This window comes from Equus asinus, chromosome 1, assembly GCF_041296235.1.
Source record: "Equus asinus isolate D_3611 breed Donkey chromosome 1, EquAss-T2T_v2, whole genome shotgun sequence".
Lineage (NCBI taxonomy): Eukaryota > Metazoa > Chordata > Mammalia > Perissodactyla > Equidae > Equus > Equus asinus.
Genome location: NC_091790.1, coordinates 112,321,211 through 112,338,514, shown reverse-complemented (window position 1 = coordinate 112,338,514; position 17,304 = coordinate 112,321,211). Strand labels below are relative to the sequence as shown.

The following is a 17,304-nucleotide window of genomic DNA, read 5'->3' as shown; positions in this document are numbered from 1 at the left end:
GTAAGGAGGCTATATTTTACTATCTAAGATGAGTAGTCATTCTTCACACGTAAGTAGAAATACTGTACACTTAACTGCAGTTTTAGTCTTGTTGACGAAATAATCCATAACCAATCTATAAATGAAAATTGGGGTGAGTTTATTATGAGCCAGATCTGAGGACTAGCTTAGCCCAGGGCCTTCCTTCCTCAGGAAGGGCACCAAAGAAGTGGGGTGTACAGAGTGGTTATATACCATCAAAGAGCATGTTTCACATATGATTGAAATGTCCCTTTTACAATAGTCACCAGACTGCTCTGTCGGCACAGCGATTGATGGACACAGCAGGTAGGTCTGCTGTCTCGGTGGACAAGCAGGAAGCAGGTCTGTTGTCCGGAGCTGGGTGGTCACAGGTGAGCACAGCAATCAGTTCCTAGCCTAGGGAGAGATGCTTATCCTTAAGGAAATGCCAATGTGGGGGAAGTTGCATCTTTGTCTTAAGGCCATTTGTTCTTGTCTTTGGGACACAGCAAATGCTTAAAGCAGATACACAATGCATGCTCAATGGCCACGTCAGGCCCTCTTGGAAAAAAAAAGTCAGGCCAAATTAGGTTTACACCAAATGGCTTCCTCATGTACCCCAATATATCCTATTGCTTGCCATTTATTTCTCAGTCTTTTATTCCTTTTCATTGTCACATTTTGGTGTTTGACACTTCTTTCTTCTACTGCTTATCAGTAACATAGTGCAGACATTTAGTTTGAAACACTCACTAGTCCTGTCATTGGATAAAATTCACTTAAAAATTTTTCCTATCTCGAAGAGATATTTTCAGACCCATACTCACAACAGCATTATTCACGGTAGCCAAGAGGCAGAAACAACCCAAATGTCTATTAACGGGTGAACAGATAAATGAAATGTGGTATATACATGGAATATTATTCATCCTTCAAAAGTAAGGAAATCTTGTCACATGCTTTAACATGAATGAACCTTGAGGACAGTATGCTGAGTGAAATAAGCCAGTCTCAAAAAAGACCAATACTGTACGATTCCACTTATGCGGGCTATCTAAAGTAGTCAGATTCATAGAAGCAGAAAGGAGGAGTGGGGGGAACATGGGAGTTGTTCAGTGCGTATAGAGGTTCTGTTTTGCAAGATGACAACGTTCTGGAGATCTATTACTCAACAAAATGAGTATATTTAACTACTAACTGTAAACTTAAAAGTGGTTAAGATGGTAAACTTTATGTTATGTGTTTTTTACCATAATTACAATTCTTAAAAATCATTAAAAAATTTTTTTCTGGCACAGCTGCCTTCTAATTCTTGGACTTAAAAAATCAGCTAAATACAGGGGCTGGCCTGGTGGCGCAGTGGCTAAGTTCACATGCTCCGCTTCAGCAGCCTGGGGTTTGCAGGTTCAGACCCTGGGTGCAGACCTACACACCACTCATCAAACCACGCTGTGGGGGCATCCCATATACAGGATGGAGGAAGATTGGCGCAGAGGTTAGCTCAGCAACAATCTTCCTCACCAAAAAAAAAAAATCAACTAAATACATATATTATAGTGTAAGATTTAAAGTAACCTTTGTATGATTAGAATAAGAGGAATTTGGTTTTGTATCATGCACATTGTAAACTTACTCTTTTAGTACAACAAATTCTCAATCCCAGAAATGTTACTAGCTTTTGTACATTTTTCTAATTAACCTCCAGCTGCATTGATGGCTGAGACTACTTTTTAAAATATTTATTGTATAGATTATACATGTACATAGTAAAAAAAAAATTAATGCTGGTGAATTTTTCCTTTAAATGGAGAAGGACACTGAGATTAAAGTGTGTACATGCATGCAGGCTACAGGCTCGCTCATGAGATAGTGTCTAGGAAAAGGACGTGTGGGTGGTGGCATGTCTTCATAAGATCAAGTTTCAGTTTTAAATATTATTTTATATGTCAGAAAAGTTAACAAAGCAGTCTGTTAAAATTCATAGAATATTAGCAAAAAGCATAACAGTAATACAAAATAGGAAAAAAAACCCAGCTGTGCACTCTCAGCTCTAACTCAGCACCCAGTGGGCAGACTTTTAGTTACACAGAGAAAACTGGGTGAAAATTTAAGTGTATTAAATGTGGTGAGAATCAACTTCTTGTCATCCAGTCTCTTGAGTTTGAAAAGGAACCAACAGTTACCTTTTTGGCCCCTGTAATCTAAAGCAATAATACAAATTTGTTTAATAATGCTCTGAATGATAGCATAAACAACTTTTTTTACATATGTTAAGAATTTTTGAGTTTAAAGCTATTTTGTCATTTTTCATTGTGTTACCCGTAGAATCATATGCTTTTCAGAAATTCAGATTAGTTTTAAAACTCTGTTCCTGGGCAGCCCCGTGGCCTAGTGCTAAGTTAGGCGCACTCTGCTTCGCTGGCCCAGGTTGGGTTCCAGGCACAGACCTACACCACTTGTCTGCTAGTGGCCATGCTGTGGCAGCAGTTCACATACAAAAAGAGGAAGATTGGCAACAGATGTTAGCTCAGGGCGAATCTCCTCAGCAAAAAAACAAAAAACAAAAAAACCCAAAACTCTATTCTCGTCAGTTTGGCCATTAAAAAAAAGACCTCATTAAATTATTTAAGAACACTTACTAGTCCTGTCACTGAATAAAATCATTATCTGCAGCCCTGATCTTTTTACTAAGTTCTTGCCTATTTCCATTCCACTAAACCAATACCACCTCAAACGTGGTGTATCTAAAAACAAACATTATCTTTTCCTAGCATTGCTTCACCTCCTCCTGTCTTCTCTATTTTCCTTTCTTTGGTCAGTCAGTCACTCAACAAACATTTATTGAGTCAGGCACTGCTAGAAACAAGGAGTGCAAAGATGAAGTAGGGTCTCTCTGCTGTCTGAGGAGCTTACATACTAGTGAGGCAAGACAAACCAGTGGCAATAAAGTGGAATAAATGTTATAATAAAGGTATGTACGTGGTCCTGTGAGAGCATGGAGGTGGCACGTCTGAATTAGACTAGCACTGTGAGGCTGAGGAAGTGAGAGAAGTTTGGTGTAGCTCGAGCGTAGAAAGTAAGGCGGCAAGCGCAGTGACAGGCGGCTGGGGTGTTGGGAAGGGTCAGATCATATGGGCTGTTTGGGACTTTCTATAAGTGCCTTGCAAAGGCACCGAACGGTTTAATCTGGGGTTCCCATGCTCAGATGGGTGTATGAGAAAGATCACTGGGTTTTGAGTGGGGAAAGACTAGAAAGGACGTGGTCATTCAGGAGAAAGAGGTCAGTGGTGTGGACTCCTCAGTGGTCGCTTCTAAACTCAACAAACAAATCAATAGGCCTTCAGCAGATTTCGGTTGAAGAAGTAGATGAGTGGATGCCACGAGGGTGCATGCTTACCTCCTGGTTATGTTCCAGCACCTCAGCCTGTTGAGTTCTGTGTGGGGCCCCTATTGCTTCCATGGAGGAGAGCCCACTGTGCGGAGGAAGCCTACTTCCCTTCCCGCGTGCAGCGCAGCAGCCGAGGCCCTGCCCTGCGGGGCCCTTGCGTGGAGGAGCGCTGTGTCGCAGCCATGAGTGGGGCCCGGGGGATCTGTAGGTTGTCTCTGACCTCGGATTGAGCCCACTGGAGCGACAGTGTGGAGGGGCCTCACATAGAGACAGAGCAGTCTTTTTTGGAAAGAGGTGTACGAACAAGTGATTGGGTTTAGAGAAACTTTCATATTTCATTTTGATTCTAAAACTGGTGCCCCAAAAGCCACAGATCTTATTTATCAAGTGGATGGAATAGTTTAAGGGGCCTAGACAAGCAGGGCAGATGGCTTTTTCTGTGGAGATTGAACTTGGAAGGAATGAGCTGCTCTCTGTGTGAGTTGTTACTGCAGGCAGCTGGGCCTTGCTCATCGGGGCTCCTCACAGAGTCACGAGGCAGAGAAACAGAAGAGCCGCACTGCTCAGAGGTCTGGGTGTTATCTGTCGCATGACTTCTGCGGGGTTTCTGCAAGAAGCTGTGCCAAGAAGGTTTAGTCCCAGGGCTCCGGGTTCCCACGGGGTTTGATGTGTCAGCCCATTTCCTGCTTCGTGGTTTCCCTGCTGTTGCTGTCACCGATAAATAACCGTACGTTGTTTAATTCTTAAAGTGCTTGACAAGTATTAGGTGCTATTCCAAGGTCGCAGGAAAGCCTGGGGCTCTCTCCCGCTGAAACATTTACCTAATACAAAGCTGCGCACAGTGTGTATTCTTTGGGGTGCGTACTCTAATCCTTACGAGATTCTTGATTCTAAGTTTTGCTCCCTACCCACATATGGCAATTTCAAGAGGTGGTAAATGGCGTAGGTGAGATATTTCTGAGAAGAAGTTGACTTCTCTACTAAGTTTTAGACTTGGTTTATCAACTTAGATATGAAACTCAGGGTGGTATATCAAGCCAATCTCTAAGCCCAAAAATGCATGTGGTACTAAGTCCTTTTGTGTTAAAGCTCCCAATTTACATGTTTAGAAAGTGTTAGAGATAAAGTGTATTGCTACTCAAATGATTATCACTGTCTGCATAGTAGGGAAGGTGGTACTGATGGGTTCACCTTATTTTAGTCAAACTGGAAACGTAAGCATACAAAAAATAAATTCATTTGGGATCAAAATAAACCACCAAGTCAGAAGAGAGTTCTCAGCTTATTTTTAGGCCAGAGAGTTATACATTTAATGGTATTGTGATTTATAGTGGAAAACTGATTCATGGATTGCAAAAGAGCTTGAAACAGGACTCGGCCAACAGGGCAGCACTTTTAAGATCTAGAGACAGTGGTTTCTCTCCAAGTAGGAAAAAAATCTAGTCTTTTGATATGACTCACAGAAATAATTCTTTTTTTAGAACACAGTGAAGCTTTGGGTTTTCTCCAAGCTCATAGCACGTGGACGTGTCAGTCATGTAGATGTGCTTCAGGACGACGGACGCGGAGGAAACTTAGTGACAGAATCAAGAATGCTGTAGGCTCCTGGCTGTCTGCTTAAGAATACTTTGACGGGGAGTTAACATAGGAACTGTCTTCAGATCGTTTGTGCTTTTATGATGTTTTTGTTTACCCAGCATTTTGTTAAAGTGTAAGATCCTAGGAGTGGCATAGATAATTAGACATCAACTTTGTTAACGTTTACAAAAAAAGAAGACCAGGTTTTGTTTCTATTCATCAGCAGACTTTATCTGTAAGTCTCGATAGCAAGTATATTAGACTTTGCAGGCTACGTATGGTTTCTGTTGTGTATTCGTTTTTGTTTTTGTTGTTTTATTACTATTTAAAATGTAAAAGTCATTCTTAGCTCTCAGGCCATAAAAACAGGCCTCGGGCCAGATCTGGCCTGTGAGCTGTGGTTTGCTGACCCCTAGACTAGAGATCAAAGTGCAGGCCCCAATCTTAGAGCGTATGAATTCTGTTTGTAATACCTGGGTTTTTAAAATTTTTTTGTTTTTGTATTTATTTTGTTCATTTAAGAAATACTGAACCACAGCCAAATCATACCCTGAATGAATTCTTCCCAGTAGTGAAGAAAAAATGATTTGTGCACATAAAAGTGTAATCATGTAAGATTTAAGCAACAATGTAATCATAGAAGATATACTGGGGCAAATAAAAACATCAAAACATGTTTAACATCTCTAGCCATTATTGAAGTGCAAATTAAAACCAGAATGAAGTATTACTACATACTTATTAGAATGTCTCAAATAGAAAATACTGATAATACTAAATGCTGGCCAGGATGTGGAGAGATTGGCTCTCTCCTGCATTGCTGTTGGGAAGGTAAAATGATGCAGCCACTCCACAATTCAGTCTGACGGTTTGTTAAAAAACTGAACATGAAACTACCGTATGACTCAGCCATTACACTTCTAGGCATTTATCTTGGAGAAATGAAACTTAATATTCATATGAAAACCTGTACACAAATATTCATAGCTTTATTTGTAATAGCCAAGAACTAGAAATGACTAAAATTCCTTCTGCCAATAAATGGTTACGCAAACTCTGGTATGTCCATACAGTGGAATAAACTATTCAGCAGTAAAAAGGAACAATCTGTTGATACACACAACTTGGATGGAACTTAAGGGCATCATGCTGAGTGAAAAAAGCCAGTCTCAAAATGTTGCATACTGTATGATTCCATTTATGTAACATTCTTGAAATGATAGAATTACAGAAATGGAAAACAGACAGGTGGTTGCCAAAGGCGAGGGAAGGAGAAGGAGGCTAAGACCATAAAGAGATGTCACAGGGACTTCCTTTGTGTTGACAGAACAGCTCTGTATCTTGATTATAGTGATAGTAATATGAATCTATACGTGTTTAAAATGTCATAAAAGTATACATAAAAATATACAAAAAAGTGAATGTGTGCAAAAAATGGGGAAGTCTGAGTAGGGTCTGTAGTCTTATTACTTGTACTTTGCTAACCAGTTACCTGGTTTTGATAATGCACTATGGTCATGTAAGATGTCGCCACTGGGAGAACTGGACAATGGGTACACAGGACCTCTTTGTACTATTTTTGCAACTTCTTGTGAGTCTTTATTTCAAAATAAGAAGTTAAAAAGAGAGAGAGAAAGAGCGTGCTGGAGGGAGGGAGGGGGAAGAAGATGGGGAGAGAAAGAAAGAAACAAGGAAGGCTTCCAGGCAAGAAGTGGAGTTAAAAAGGACTGATTTACCTTCCTACCTAAAACAATAACAGAACCACAAAAAAATTTTTTTTAAGGAAGATTAGTCCTGAGCTAACATCTTCCACCAATCCTCCTCTTTTTTGCTAAGGAAGACTGACCCTGAGCTAACAGCCATGCCCATCTTTCTCTACTTTATATGTGGGACGCCTGCCACAGCATGGCGTGCCAAGTGGTGCATAGGTCTGCGCCTGGGATCCAAATCGGTGAAGCCTGGGCCACTGAAGCGGAACATGTGAACTTAACCTCTGTGCCACTGGGCTGGCCCCCAAACCAAAATTTTTTAAACAGACAAAATACATGGAAAAAAAGTCTCCATGACACTAGACGTCAGGCAATGAAAGAAAGAGATCGCTGAGAGATGGGACATGAACAAAATGAGCCCCTGCTTGCTGCCTCGAGGGAGTCTCCAGGCTGTAGTACAGGGAAAGGGACTAAAGTGGAGCCCTGCAGACTCCTGAGTTGAGCAGACCGTGCTGAGAGTCCACTGGGATGGAGACAGCTGGAGCTCACAGGACAGAGACCAGAGGGAGCAGGACCTGTGCCCCGGCCCAGGAATGACGCCTGCACCACCTGCCAGACTGGAAAATGTCATCACTCACGGGGCATTGGGCAGAGCACTTAGGCGTTGGCAGCATTAGCCCTAAACTGAGCACTCCTCCAGAACTGCCCAGCAAGTCATAAAAGCAAGAGAGGAAAGGCGTAAACTGTTTCCAGGTAACGTAAGTGCACCCCTGAACAAAGCTCGAGATTTACGGGGATCCCAGAATATCTGGCACTCAGCAAAACGAAATTCACAGTGTCTGCCATCCAGTCAGAGATGGCAAGAAAACACGCCCCATAATGAAGAGAAGGTCAAGTGAAACCACCCAGAACAGACACAGAGGTTAGAGTCAGCAGAGAAGGAAAATAAAATAGTTATTAATACTGTATTCCACATGTTGGAATAAAGTTAAGACGTGGAAGATATAAAAGAGACCAGAATGGAATTTCTAGAAGTGAACATTACAGTATCTGAGATGAAAAATGCAGTGGATGAGATTAGACATTTGAGGAAGAAAGAGTCTCTCCAAGAACATTTCTTGGGCAAAACTGATTAATTGTGTACTTGCTCAAAACCCAGAGTACTGTTGACTTTGTTAGTATTCTAAGTAACTGAGAGAAAATTATGGGCACCATTAAAACTGCTCAGAAATATTTTCTTCCAGTATGAATTTGTCGTCAAGATGTCTTAGTTCCACTTCCGTCAAGAGAAGACTGTAAACAGTTAAAGAATGTGACAACGTTAACATCTTTGGTTCTGGAATTGTGTGTGCTATTTGAGGTTTTGTTTGTGAAATAGAAGCATTAAAAATAATCAAATTTCAGAGAAATTTTTTTCCTGTTGTTTTGTAAGTGTATGATTTATTTTCCTAGTCAGCTGGTAAGCTTTTTCAGGGTATTAGCATCTCTTTTTACATCTTTTGAACCTCCCTAAAATACTTAACATAGTGCTTCCCATACTGGGTGGTCAGTAGTGTTTCTAACGTAAAAGGGGGACTCCTCCAGCTGTGAGGCACTGAAGTCTAGGCTGCTGCTAATAAGGCAGCACCAGAATTATCCTCCAAATGAACCGAATGTACACCAACAATGTCTGTGGGGGTGGGTGCAGGGGCACGGAGAAGCTCACCTTAGCCAAGAAGCTTCTTAAGCCTATTTTTAAACAAGATAATTAAATTCTGCAATTTACTTCTTAGAACCCTATCTGTGTCGACAGCCAGTGCTGATTGGATCAAGTGCATTTTGGGTTAAATAATGACTGGTGCTTCTTGACTAGGTATTTGGGGATAGATAGATAGAAAGAAAGAAAGAAGTTGGAGATTCATGTATTTAGGTAGATTTGGACAGGGCAGATTAGAGAACAGATGCATGTCCTGAGAAGCAGCTTTTGCTCCCACTTAATGGAAGCCACACTGCATAGGGATGGGGTAGTCACATCCCATTTCTTGGTCAAAGAAACATAGTCTGATTTTCATTGGCAAAGGGAATTAAATAAAGAACAAGGTTTCTGCAACCCCAAGTTCCAGTATGTATGGCAAGATTTTTGTGGGAAGGAATTTTTACACTTTACAAATTAGCATACAGTCTCCACAGATTAGGACCAAAGTATGAAGAGCTCTGACTAAATTACTTATTGGCAAGATGGAGAAAGCTATTTTCAAGCAACCTAAACGGAATTTTGTAAATTGTCTTAGTTTTGAGTATTGTCTCTACGCTAAAGTTGCTTGTGTGTTCATTTTGTGTGTAGCAGTAGCACTCTGCATGGCCTCTACTGCTGCAGAAAGGAATGAGAAGGTTGGCATCTCTCTCCATAAGCAAGGAACGCATGTTTGGGGAGGTGACAAATATATTCAGGAAATAGAAATATAAATAATAGAAATTATTAAGGAAAAGATCTTGGATATTTGGGAAAACCTTACTATTGTTGATGCTTTGCCATTGATGCTAAGTGGTATTAAAAAATAATAAAGTTAGGGGCCAGCCCGGTGGCACAGCGGTTAAGTTGGCATGTTCTGCTTCTCGGTGGCCCGGGGTTCACCAGTTCGGATCCTGGGTGTGGACATGGCACTGCTTGGCAAAAGCCATGCTGTGGTAGGCGTCCCACGTATAAAGTAGAGGAAGATGGGCATGGATGTCAGCTCAGGGCCAGTCTTCCTCAGCAAAAAGAGGAGGATTGGCAGTAGTTAGCTCAAGGCTAATCTTCCTAAAAAAAAATAATAATAAAGTTAGAGCAACCAATTCTCCGAATCTCCAGTTTTTACTCTACGTTTATTTGAATTACTGGACCAATTCTTTATTATAGAAAAACTGCAGGTACCTAGAAATCCTGACCTGCCAAATGCAGCACCAGCACAAAAATAAAGAAAAGACTAAAATTGACAGTTGAACTCCTTAATGATGAAGAGTTACAGGAAAAAGAGAAGCTTCCAACACAGGGATTTACCGACAGGAATGAGAGAGACTTTAACGAGTTTAATGAGAAGCGGGGTTGTGATTATATTGAAAATATAGCGAGAGAAATAGAAGGAAAAACTCCAGAGGAAGCCATCGAATACTCAGCTGTGTTCTGGGAAAAGTGCTGTGAACTTTAAGACACAGACGGACAAGATTATGGCCCAGATTAAAGGGGAGAGGGAAGAATTCAGAGAAGAATTTGTATCAAAGAGGCGCTTGACACAAAGATTGGACGGCACAAAGCACCTTTCATCAGCTGGGAACATCACGTGGTACTAACAAAGGAGAAAACTATACTGAAGAAAAGGATCGTTTCCTGACTTTTGTGCTTGGCGTCAACAAAGAAAATGTATATGATGAAATGAGACAGTATATTCACAACTCTGCTGGGTTCAGAGTGGACTGATTTCTTCAATCCGGAATTGCAGTCGAACTCCAGAGGAGGCGTCACACCTCGATTACCGATTGAAAGAACAAACACAGCACTGGAAGAAGAGAGATGGGACGCGAACCAGGCGAGCTCTGTGATGGCCACAGCCTGTCACCATGAGAGTGTCCAGGCCGCCGGGCAGGGAGGGTAACGCAGTCAGAGCCTGAGTGGAGGAGGCGGCTGAGCATCAGGGGACCAGGGCTGCTAGAGTTTACAGAGAGTCGAGAGAGGAGGGAGCTGCTCAGGGGCCGTGAGCACGCAGCACAGTGCTGATGAGCATGTGTGTGAGGAGGCTGCCTGACACATGCTGCCACGTGAATGAGCACGCAGCACAGTGCTGATGAGCATGTGTGTGAGGAGGCTGCCTGACACATGCTACCATGTGAATGAAACTCAGAATAATTACTCTGAGGGGAAGAACCTGCATTTTTTAAAAAAGAGTATATACCACATGATTCCATTTATTAAAATTTTAGAAAATGCAACTAATCTGTAGTGACACAAAGTAGATGAGTGATTGCTGAGGGATGGGGGCTGGGGGCAGCCCAGAAGGGACGGAGGGAAGGATTACAGAGGGGCACAGGAAACTTTCAGGAGTGAGGGATGTGGTCATTATCTTGATTGAGGAGATGGCTTCACAGATGTTTACACATGTCAAAACTTACTGCATTGTGGGCCAGCCCTGGGGCCTAGTGGTTAAGTTCAGTGTGGTCTGCTTTGGCGGCCTGGGTTTGGTTCCTGGGTGTGGACCTACACCACTGGCTGGTGGCCATGCTGTGGCAGCAGCCCACATATAAAATAGAGGAAGATTTGCATCAGATGTTAGCTCAGTGACAATCTTGCTCAGCAAAAAAACAAAACAAAAACAAAAACTTACTATGCTGCATACTTCAAATATATGTAGTTTATTTTGTCAGTTGTACTTAAATAAAGATCTTTTTAAAACCTGCATGCAAAAAACAAATGCAAATAAAAACAGTAGCTTTCCTTTCAGAGTTGTTCAGAGAAAATGAAGGAGGGAACAAGCCCAGGGAACCTCTTTGCAACTCTTCCCAATTCATACCATCTTTCTTAAGATTTTTGCCATTCCAAAGTGTTTTTCTGTTTCAGAGATGTGTTGTTAGAATCTCTGGAGTGAAATTACTGCTCTTGTCAATCAAGATAAAACTTTGTGCAATTTCATGTTTCAGGGCTCATGAATCAAGCAAGCACACGTGAAAAATGGATCAAGGCTGATGCCCCGCAAGGCACTGTGAGTTTCAGAAGTCAGAGCTGGTTTCAGTCCCTGAAACTGCAGGACTAAGAATGGTTTGAGTTGTGTTTGTAATTTTGAACAATGACTAGCATATCAATGACTACCAAAATGCAGATACCACTGTTGATGTAGATGCTGAAAACAACCAAGTGGAATAAATACTAGTGAATTGTCTTGGGGGGAGCTTTCCAGAATTTGTACTTGGCTATTGTATTAGTTTTCCATTGCTCTGTAACAAATTACCACAAATGTATTGACTTACAGTAACAGCCAGTCATCAGCTCACAGTTCTGCAGGTCAAGAGCCCAGCGTGGCTAGGTGCCCTGCTCACAGGATCCGCAGGCTGGACTCACGCTGTTGGCCGGGCTGAGTTCTCATCTGGGTGCTCAGGGGGCAAATCTACTTCCAAGCTCATTCATATTGTTGACAAACTGCAGTTTCTTGTGACTGTAGGACTGAGGTCTCCATTTTCTTGCTGGCTGTCATTTGGTGATCCTTCTAAGCTGCTAGAAGCCACCTGCATCCCTTCTCATGTGGCCCTCTCCATCTTCAAGCCAGCACTGATGCATTCAGTTCTTTTCAGGCTTTGAGTCTCTGACATCTTCTGCAACCAGCTGGAGAATACTCTGCTTTTAAAGGGCTCCCTGGACTAGGTGAGGCCTACGCGGGATAGCCTTTGTTCTGCCATTTCATGTAACATAATCATGGCAGTGATATCTCCTCATATGCACAGTTTCCACTCACAGTCGAGAGGAGCAGAGTGTACAAAGGCATGGGTAACGGGGGCAGGTATCTTAGCATTCTTTGTACCATAGTTCTCATGTAACGTGTTCTCTACTTAGTACTTCTCGTGACATCAATGTAAACTTAAGCTGTGAATAAAACATCATAAATGCCATGCGGTTGCTGCTGATTTTTAATTTTTTTTGCATAATTTGTATGACATAACTTGTTGCAGGGGAAAACATTCAGCTATTTTATAGCCTGATGTGTGAAGATAGATTTTCACCTTTATAATGGTGTACTGTATAAAGTTACTTTATGAATTTTCTTTCTTTCAGACCTTACTTGTTTACTCCTGGAACGTTTAAATTATACAGCACTGAATAGACCTTTCTATTGGATTATATTTTTTATGATTAGGATAAATCAGTTCTTAAACATTTATTTCTAATAAATCTTTCCAAATATTGTGACTTATAACAGCCTCTCTCTGTTAGTATTTCATTTATTTAGAGTTCTCTGTTTTTAACTTCTTATTTATAAAAAAAAGTCAGCTTTGTGGGATATCTCAAAGTCTCCTTTTAGTTCACCTTTCATGAAATCAAAATTTGTACCAGTTTGGACGATACTCACATGTTAGCATGTTTTATGTGGTTGTGGGGTGTGTGTGTGTTAAATTATTAAGTAGAGGAAACTGTAAGGCAATGAGGCAATTTTTATAATCTTTTTTTACCCTCATGCAATTATATAAACATTTTCATGACTAAAAATGAACTTTATGAAATTAGTCAACAACTAACTGCCAGAAAGGTCATGAGCACAATAGCAGTCAGCTGTATTTAGAATTGTTAAAGGAATCATGTTTATGCATTTGAATCACATAGTCAAGTCCAAACAGAAAGGAAAAGCTGCCATATTTTGCTCTCTTAAACACAGACCCACGCGCATCAAATGCTTAAGAGCTGAAGACCTGAGTGATATTTTGGATGCCTTGAGTGGTTTGCACTGAGAACTTGAGGATTTTGCCACCTGTTCACTCTACTTCCACCTGTTTACACTTCTTTTCATAGCCCACTTTTTCTAACACCTACCCCTTTTCTTTCATTTCTGTAGCTATAAAATTTGTCTCCCCATAATGAACAAATGTGTCTCCCATTCTTGTTTAAAAGAGGATCTTCCTCAGAGAGTTTTGGAGCAAGCTCTGATGGCTGACCCCCTGCTTGGTCTCTGGAGAGCATAACAGGGGCGTTCCTCCTCACCCTGGTCCTCCTCATGCGAGTATCATTCCTTTGGAAAGCAGTTGCCTCTGTTAAAGGTCTCTCCAGTTGTGTGCTTGAGACACTGAGGGGTCAGACACTTAGAGGTCAGAAGCCAGCTTTTATGCAGCTGCCAGAAATCTCCACATTTAGTTAAAAATAATCACCCTCTTGGAACAGTCTTTTTTTTGTGTGCTGAGGAAGATACGCCCTGAGCTAACGTCTGTTACCAATCTTCCTCTTTTTTTGCTTGAGGAAGATTTCCCCTTAGCTAACACCTGGGCCAGTCTTCCTCTATTTTGTATGTGGGATGCTGCCACAGCATGGCTGCCGACGAGTGGTGTAGGTCCATGGCCAGGAACTGAACCTGGGCCACTGAAGTAGAGCGCACTGAACTTAACCACTACACCATGGGGCCAGCCCCTTGCAACAGTCATTTCAAGTCTCTTAGCTCAGGTCTTAAAACTTCCTACTCAGCTGATTTCCCCGGCTCCCCACTTCCAGGAACCATTTCACAGCCAAGTGATACTGCTTTGTTTCAAAAACTTTCAGGGCCCACCCGGTGGCGCAGCGGTTAAGTGCACACGTTCCATCCGCTTTGGCAGCCTGGGGTTCGCCGGTTTGGATCCTGGGTGTGGACATGGCACCACTTGTCAAGCCATGCTGTGGTAGGCGTTCCATGTATAAAGTAGAGGAAGATGGGTGCAGATGTTAGCTCAGGGCCAGTCTTCCTCAGCAAAAAGAGGATTGGCAGCAGTTAGCTCAGAGCTAATCTTCCTCAAAAAAAAACAAATCTAAGATGTTGCAGGGACATCCTTTCTATTCACAAATAGTCCCATCTGTTTAATTTGTCCTTGGCTTAAGTCAAAGATGAGTCCAGGGTTAATTGGCATTTAGTTCTCCCTCGTTGTTAAATGTCTGGAAATCACAGGAAAGCCTTCTTTCCTTTAAAAATGTATGTCTATGTCCTTTATAATAAAGCCTCACAGACCCTTAGGATCAGTTCCCTGGCTCAGACTCAGACTCTGACTTATGTGGCCATCTCCGCTTCTTTTCTTTTCTAAAGAGAAGCTTCTAAACTCTGTCAAAAACATCACATGTCCCAGGGTTGTATCATATAATTGTAACATTAGGTTTGATAATCTCATCAAAACTATTGGTTTAGGGGCCGGCCAGGTGGCACAGCAGTTAAGTGCACACGTTCCGTCCGCTTTGGCAGCCCGGGGTTTGCTGGTTTGGATCCCGGGTGTGGACATGGCACTGCTTGGCACGCCATGCTGTGGTAGGCGTCCCACATATAAAGTAGAGGAAGATGGGCACGGATGTTAGCTCAGGGCCAGTCTTCCTCAGCAAAAAGAGGAGGACTGGCAGCAGATAGCTCAGGGCTAATCTTCCTCAAAAAGAAAAAAAAAAACTATTGGTTTGATTATGGTAAATTGAAGTGGGAAACTTACAGATAGCAATGCTTGATTTGGCTTTTTAATCATGATTACTAGAAGAACTAATGTGTTTGGTGACATTTGCAGCTGGAATAGGAATTGGGAGAGGATTTGCTGCTTGTTTACACCGATGAGATCCCGCTAGTAAAAATATTTGCATCAAGTGAAGTGGCCAAGTTCTAGGTTTTTTTCTTCTTCCCCTTAAGGCTGAAGGTCATACTGCTTCCTCGTCACTGCTGTACACTGACTGTTTCAGAATCGATTCTGAATCTTCCTCAAGTGATCCTATACGACGTTGCTCTGTAAGAGGATTGCCTTCCCAGTCATAGCCAAACCAGCTTGGAGGGTCACCGGGGCTGTATTCCTGCTGCTGAACTTTCTGTGACATTCTGCTAGCTGCCTCCCTGTAAGAACAGTGATCAGCATTAGCTAGTTGCCCAAGTCATCACTAGTGCAACATTTTCAAACTAGATCAAATTTGGCATTAAAGAACTCACGGTCACAGGTTGAAGTCACTTCACGGCTCTCTCGCGTTGCTGAGGGGGAAGGGTGGGTCATATGCTAACAATCAGGATCCCAAAGCTGGAGCAGCTCAGTAGCTCTGCTGCAGCCGGTTCAGAGACTCACAGACACTGAATGGATAGGGAAACTAGGCGTCTTCACGGAGTGGCGGCACTGAGGGCGCTCTGTAGTGCTCTCGAGTGAGAAATACCGCTGTCCGGTGTTTCCAGTTTCTTTGATGAGGGAATGCCTGAACCAGCCAAGCTGTGAAGGCTGGCTGTGCACCGGAACAGGAGCTCTTAGCCCAGAGTCCACAGACGGCTGTGGGATACATGGATGAACTTCAGGGAGGTCCGTGAACTCCCTGAAAATTCGTGCGGTTTTGTATCTAATAGACATTTTTCTGAGGAGAGGATTTCTGACTTTGAGCAAATTCTCAAATGTGTCTGTGACCAAAATGATTGAAAATACTGTTACTGTCTTTCTTAGGAAGAAGTAAGAAAGGAAACAAAGGAGGCATCTAAAAGTTGTTCCAGACCCCAATTCCAACATGGCTGTGTGTGTGTTGAGGGTCGGGGGGTTCCTCCACATCACTAGGCACTTCTTGGATACCAGCTGGGTGTCCTACAGTTCAACTCAATTCTGACACTCTCTACCCAGAGAGAGCATCAGATTCCACAGGTAAAGGGCTCAGTCCCACAAGACCGCCCTCCACTTCAGATACCAATCGCAAGTCCAGGTTGTCACCTGGATTTCTGACCGATCAGCTATAGATCAGAGGTTCCAACACCCCTCTGCATGGGTTCAATTAATTTGCTAGAGCTCCTCACAGAACTCAGAGAAACACTTTACTTACTGGATCCACCAGTTTACTATACAAGGATGTAAGTGTGGGACAGCCAGCTGGAAGAGATCTATGGGGAAAGGGCGTGGAGCTTCCATGCCCTCTCCAGGTGGCCACTCTTCCCCCGTTCTCCATGCATTCATCAAACTGCAAACTCCCCACACCCTGTCCTTTGCGTTTTTACGGAGACTTCATTACCTAGGTATGGTTGATTAAATCATTGGCCACTGGTGACTGATTCAACCTCCAGCCCCACTCCCCCAGACTGGAGAGGAGCAAAGGGTCAGTTCTCAGAGCCCCCTCCTCCAGTCTCAAATGCCAGCTTCCTCCAGTCCAGTGTCTCTAGGGCCTGTCTTAGACCTACATGCTTTCACAGCCAGGGGGCTCCTGGGGAAAAACTGAAAATCTGAATCTGTCCTGGGCAAATCTGGGATTATTTTAGAATTTGTATGCTAGTGTGGACTGTTCCCCAGTCGACTTCCTCTCTACCTTTTACAAAATCCTTAGCCGTGAACCAGCTGTCCTCACCACCTTACTAGGCCCTGTGACCTCCTCACATGGACTGACTCCTGAGAGTCAGGACCTGGCCAAGAGAACAGACCAGCATGGTGACTGCCGGCAAGTTCCTCAGTTCTTTTTCACGGCATCCTTTGTAACTGTGTGTTTTCACAAATGCACTTTTTAAGTTTCAGGAAACTTGAAACTGTAGAACCTGCTGCTGCTGGAAGCAACACACTCTCTCTCCCTTTGTTTTTAATAGCTTGGTGCTATATTATGGACAGAATGGGAGCTAGGAAATAATGGAGAATGTATACTTAGGAATCACCGTGTGTTCTAAGTTCCTTACAGTACATATGAGATCCACTCCGGCTTGGCCTAAGGGACTCCAAGACATTACGTGGGATGATTGGGGGATGGGACCAGTCTGCTGCCATGCTCAGTCATCATTACTCATTTAACCTGGTCAGAGAGGTCTCTCTGGATCAGTAGAGAACAGTGATTTTCAAACATGATATGCCACAAGCAGTTGCGAAGTATCACATTAGATGGTTAATAATAATGACATACTGAAATTGTAAGGATTTTTATTTTTTATAAACTAAAGGGGATTCAAGGTTATCCTTTTAATAACGTTTCTTGCCCTCACTCAC

The 17,304-nt window shown here is 42.6% G+C and overlaps 2 protein-coding genes across 2 annotated transcripts in view; one reads left to right on the top strand and one right to left on the bottom strand.

Annotated features, from left to right (window-relative positions):
• FAM185A (family with sequence similarity 185 member A) overlaps positions 1–12,592 on the top strand; it is a 50,910-nt gene extending 38,318 nt beyond the window's left edge. The window contains exon 8 of the mRNA XM_044769428.2: positions 11,326–12,592. Within this exon, the coding sequence (XP_044625363.1) occupies positions 11,326–11,438 (113 nt within the window). The 3' untranslated portion in view covers positions 11,439–12,592. The remainder of the gene's footprint in view (positions 1–11,325) is intronic.
• A 2,231-nt stretch (positions 12,593–14,823) lies between these two features.
• The window catches only part of FBXL13 (F-box and leucine rich repeat protein 13), a 208,222-nt gene continuing 205,741 nt past the window's right edge, over positions 14,824–17,304 (bottom strand). The window contains exon 21 of the mRNA XM_014850486.3: positions 14,824–15,212. Coding sequence (XP_014705972.1) covers positions 15,023–15,212 — 190 coding nt within the window. The 3' untranslated portion in view covers positions 14,824–15,022. The remainder of the gene's footprint in view (positions 15,213–17,304) is intronic.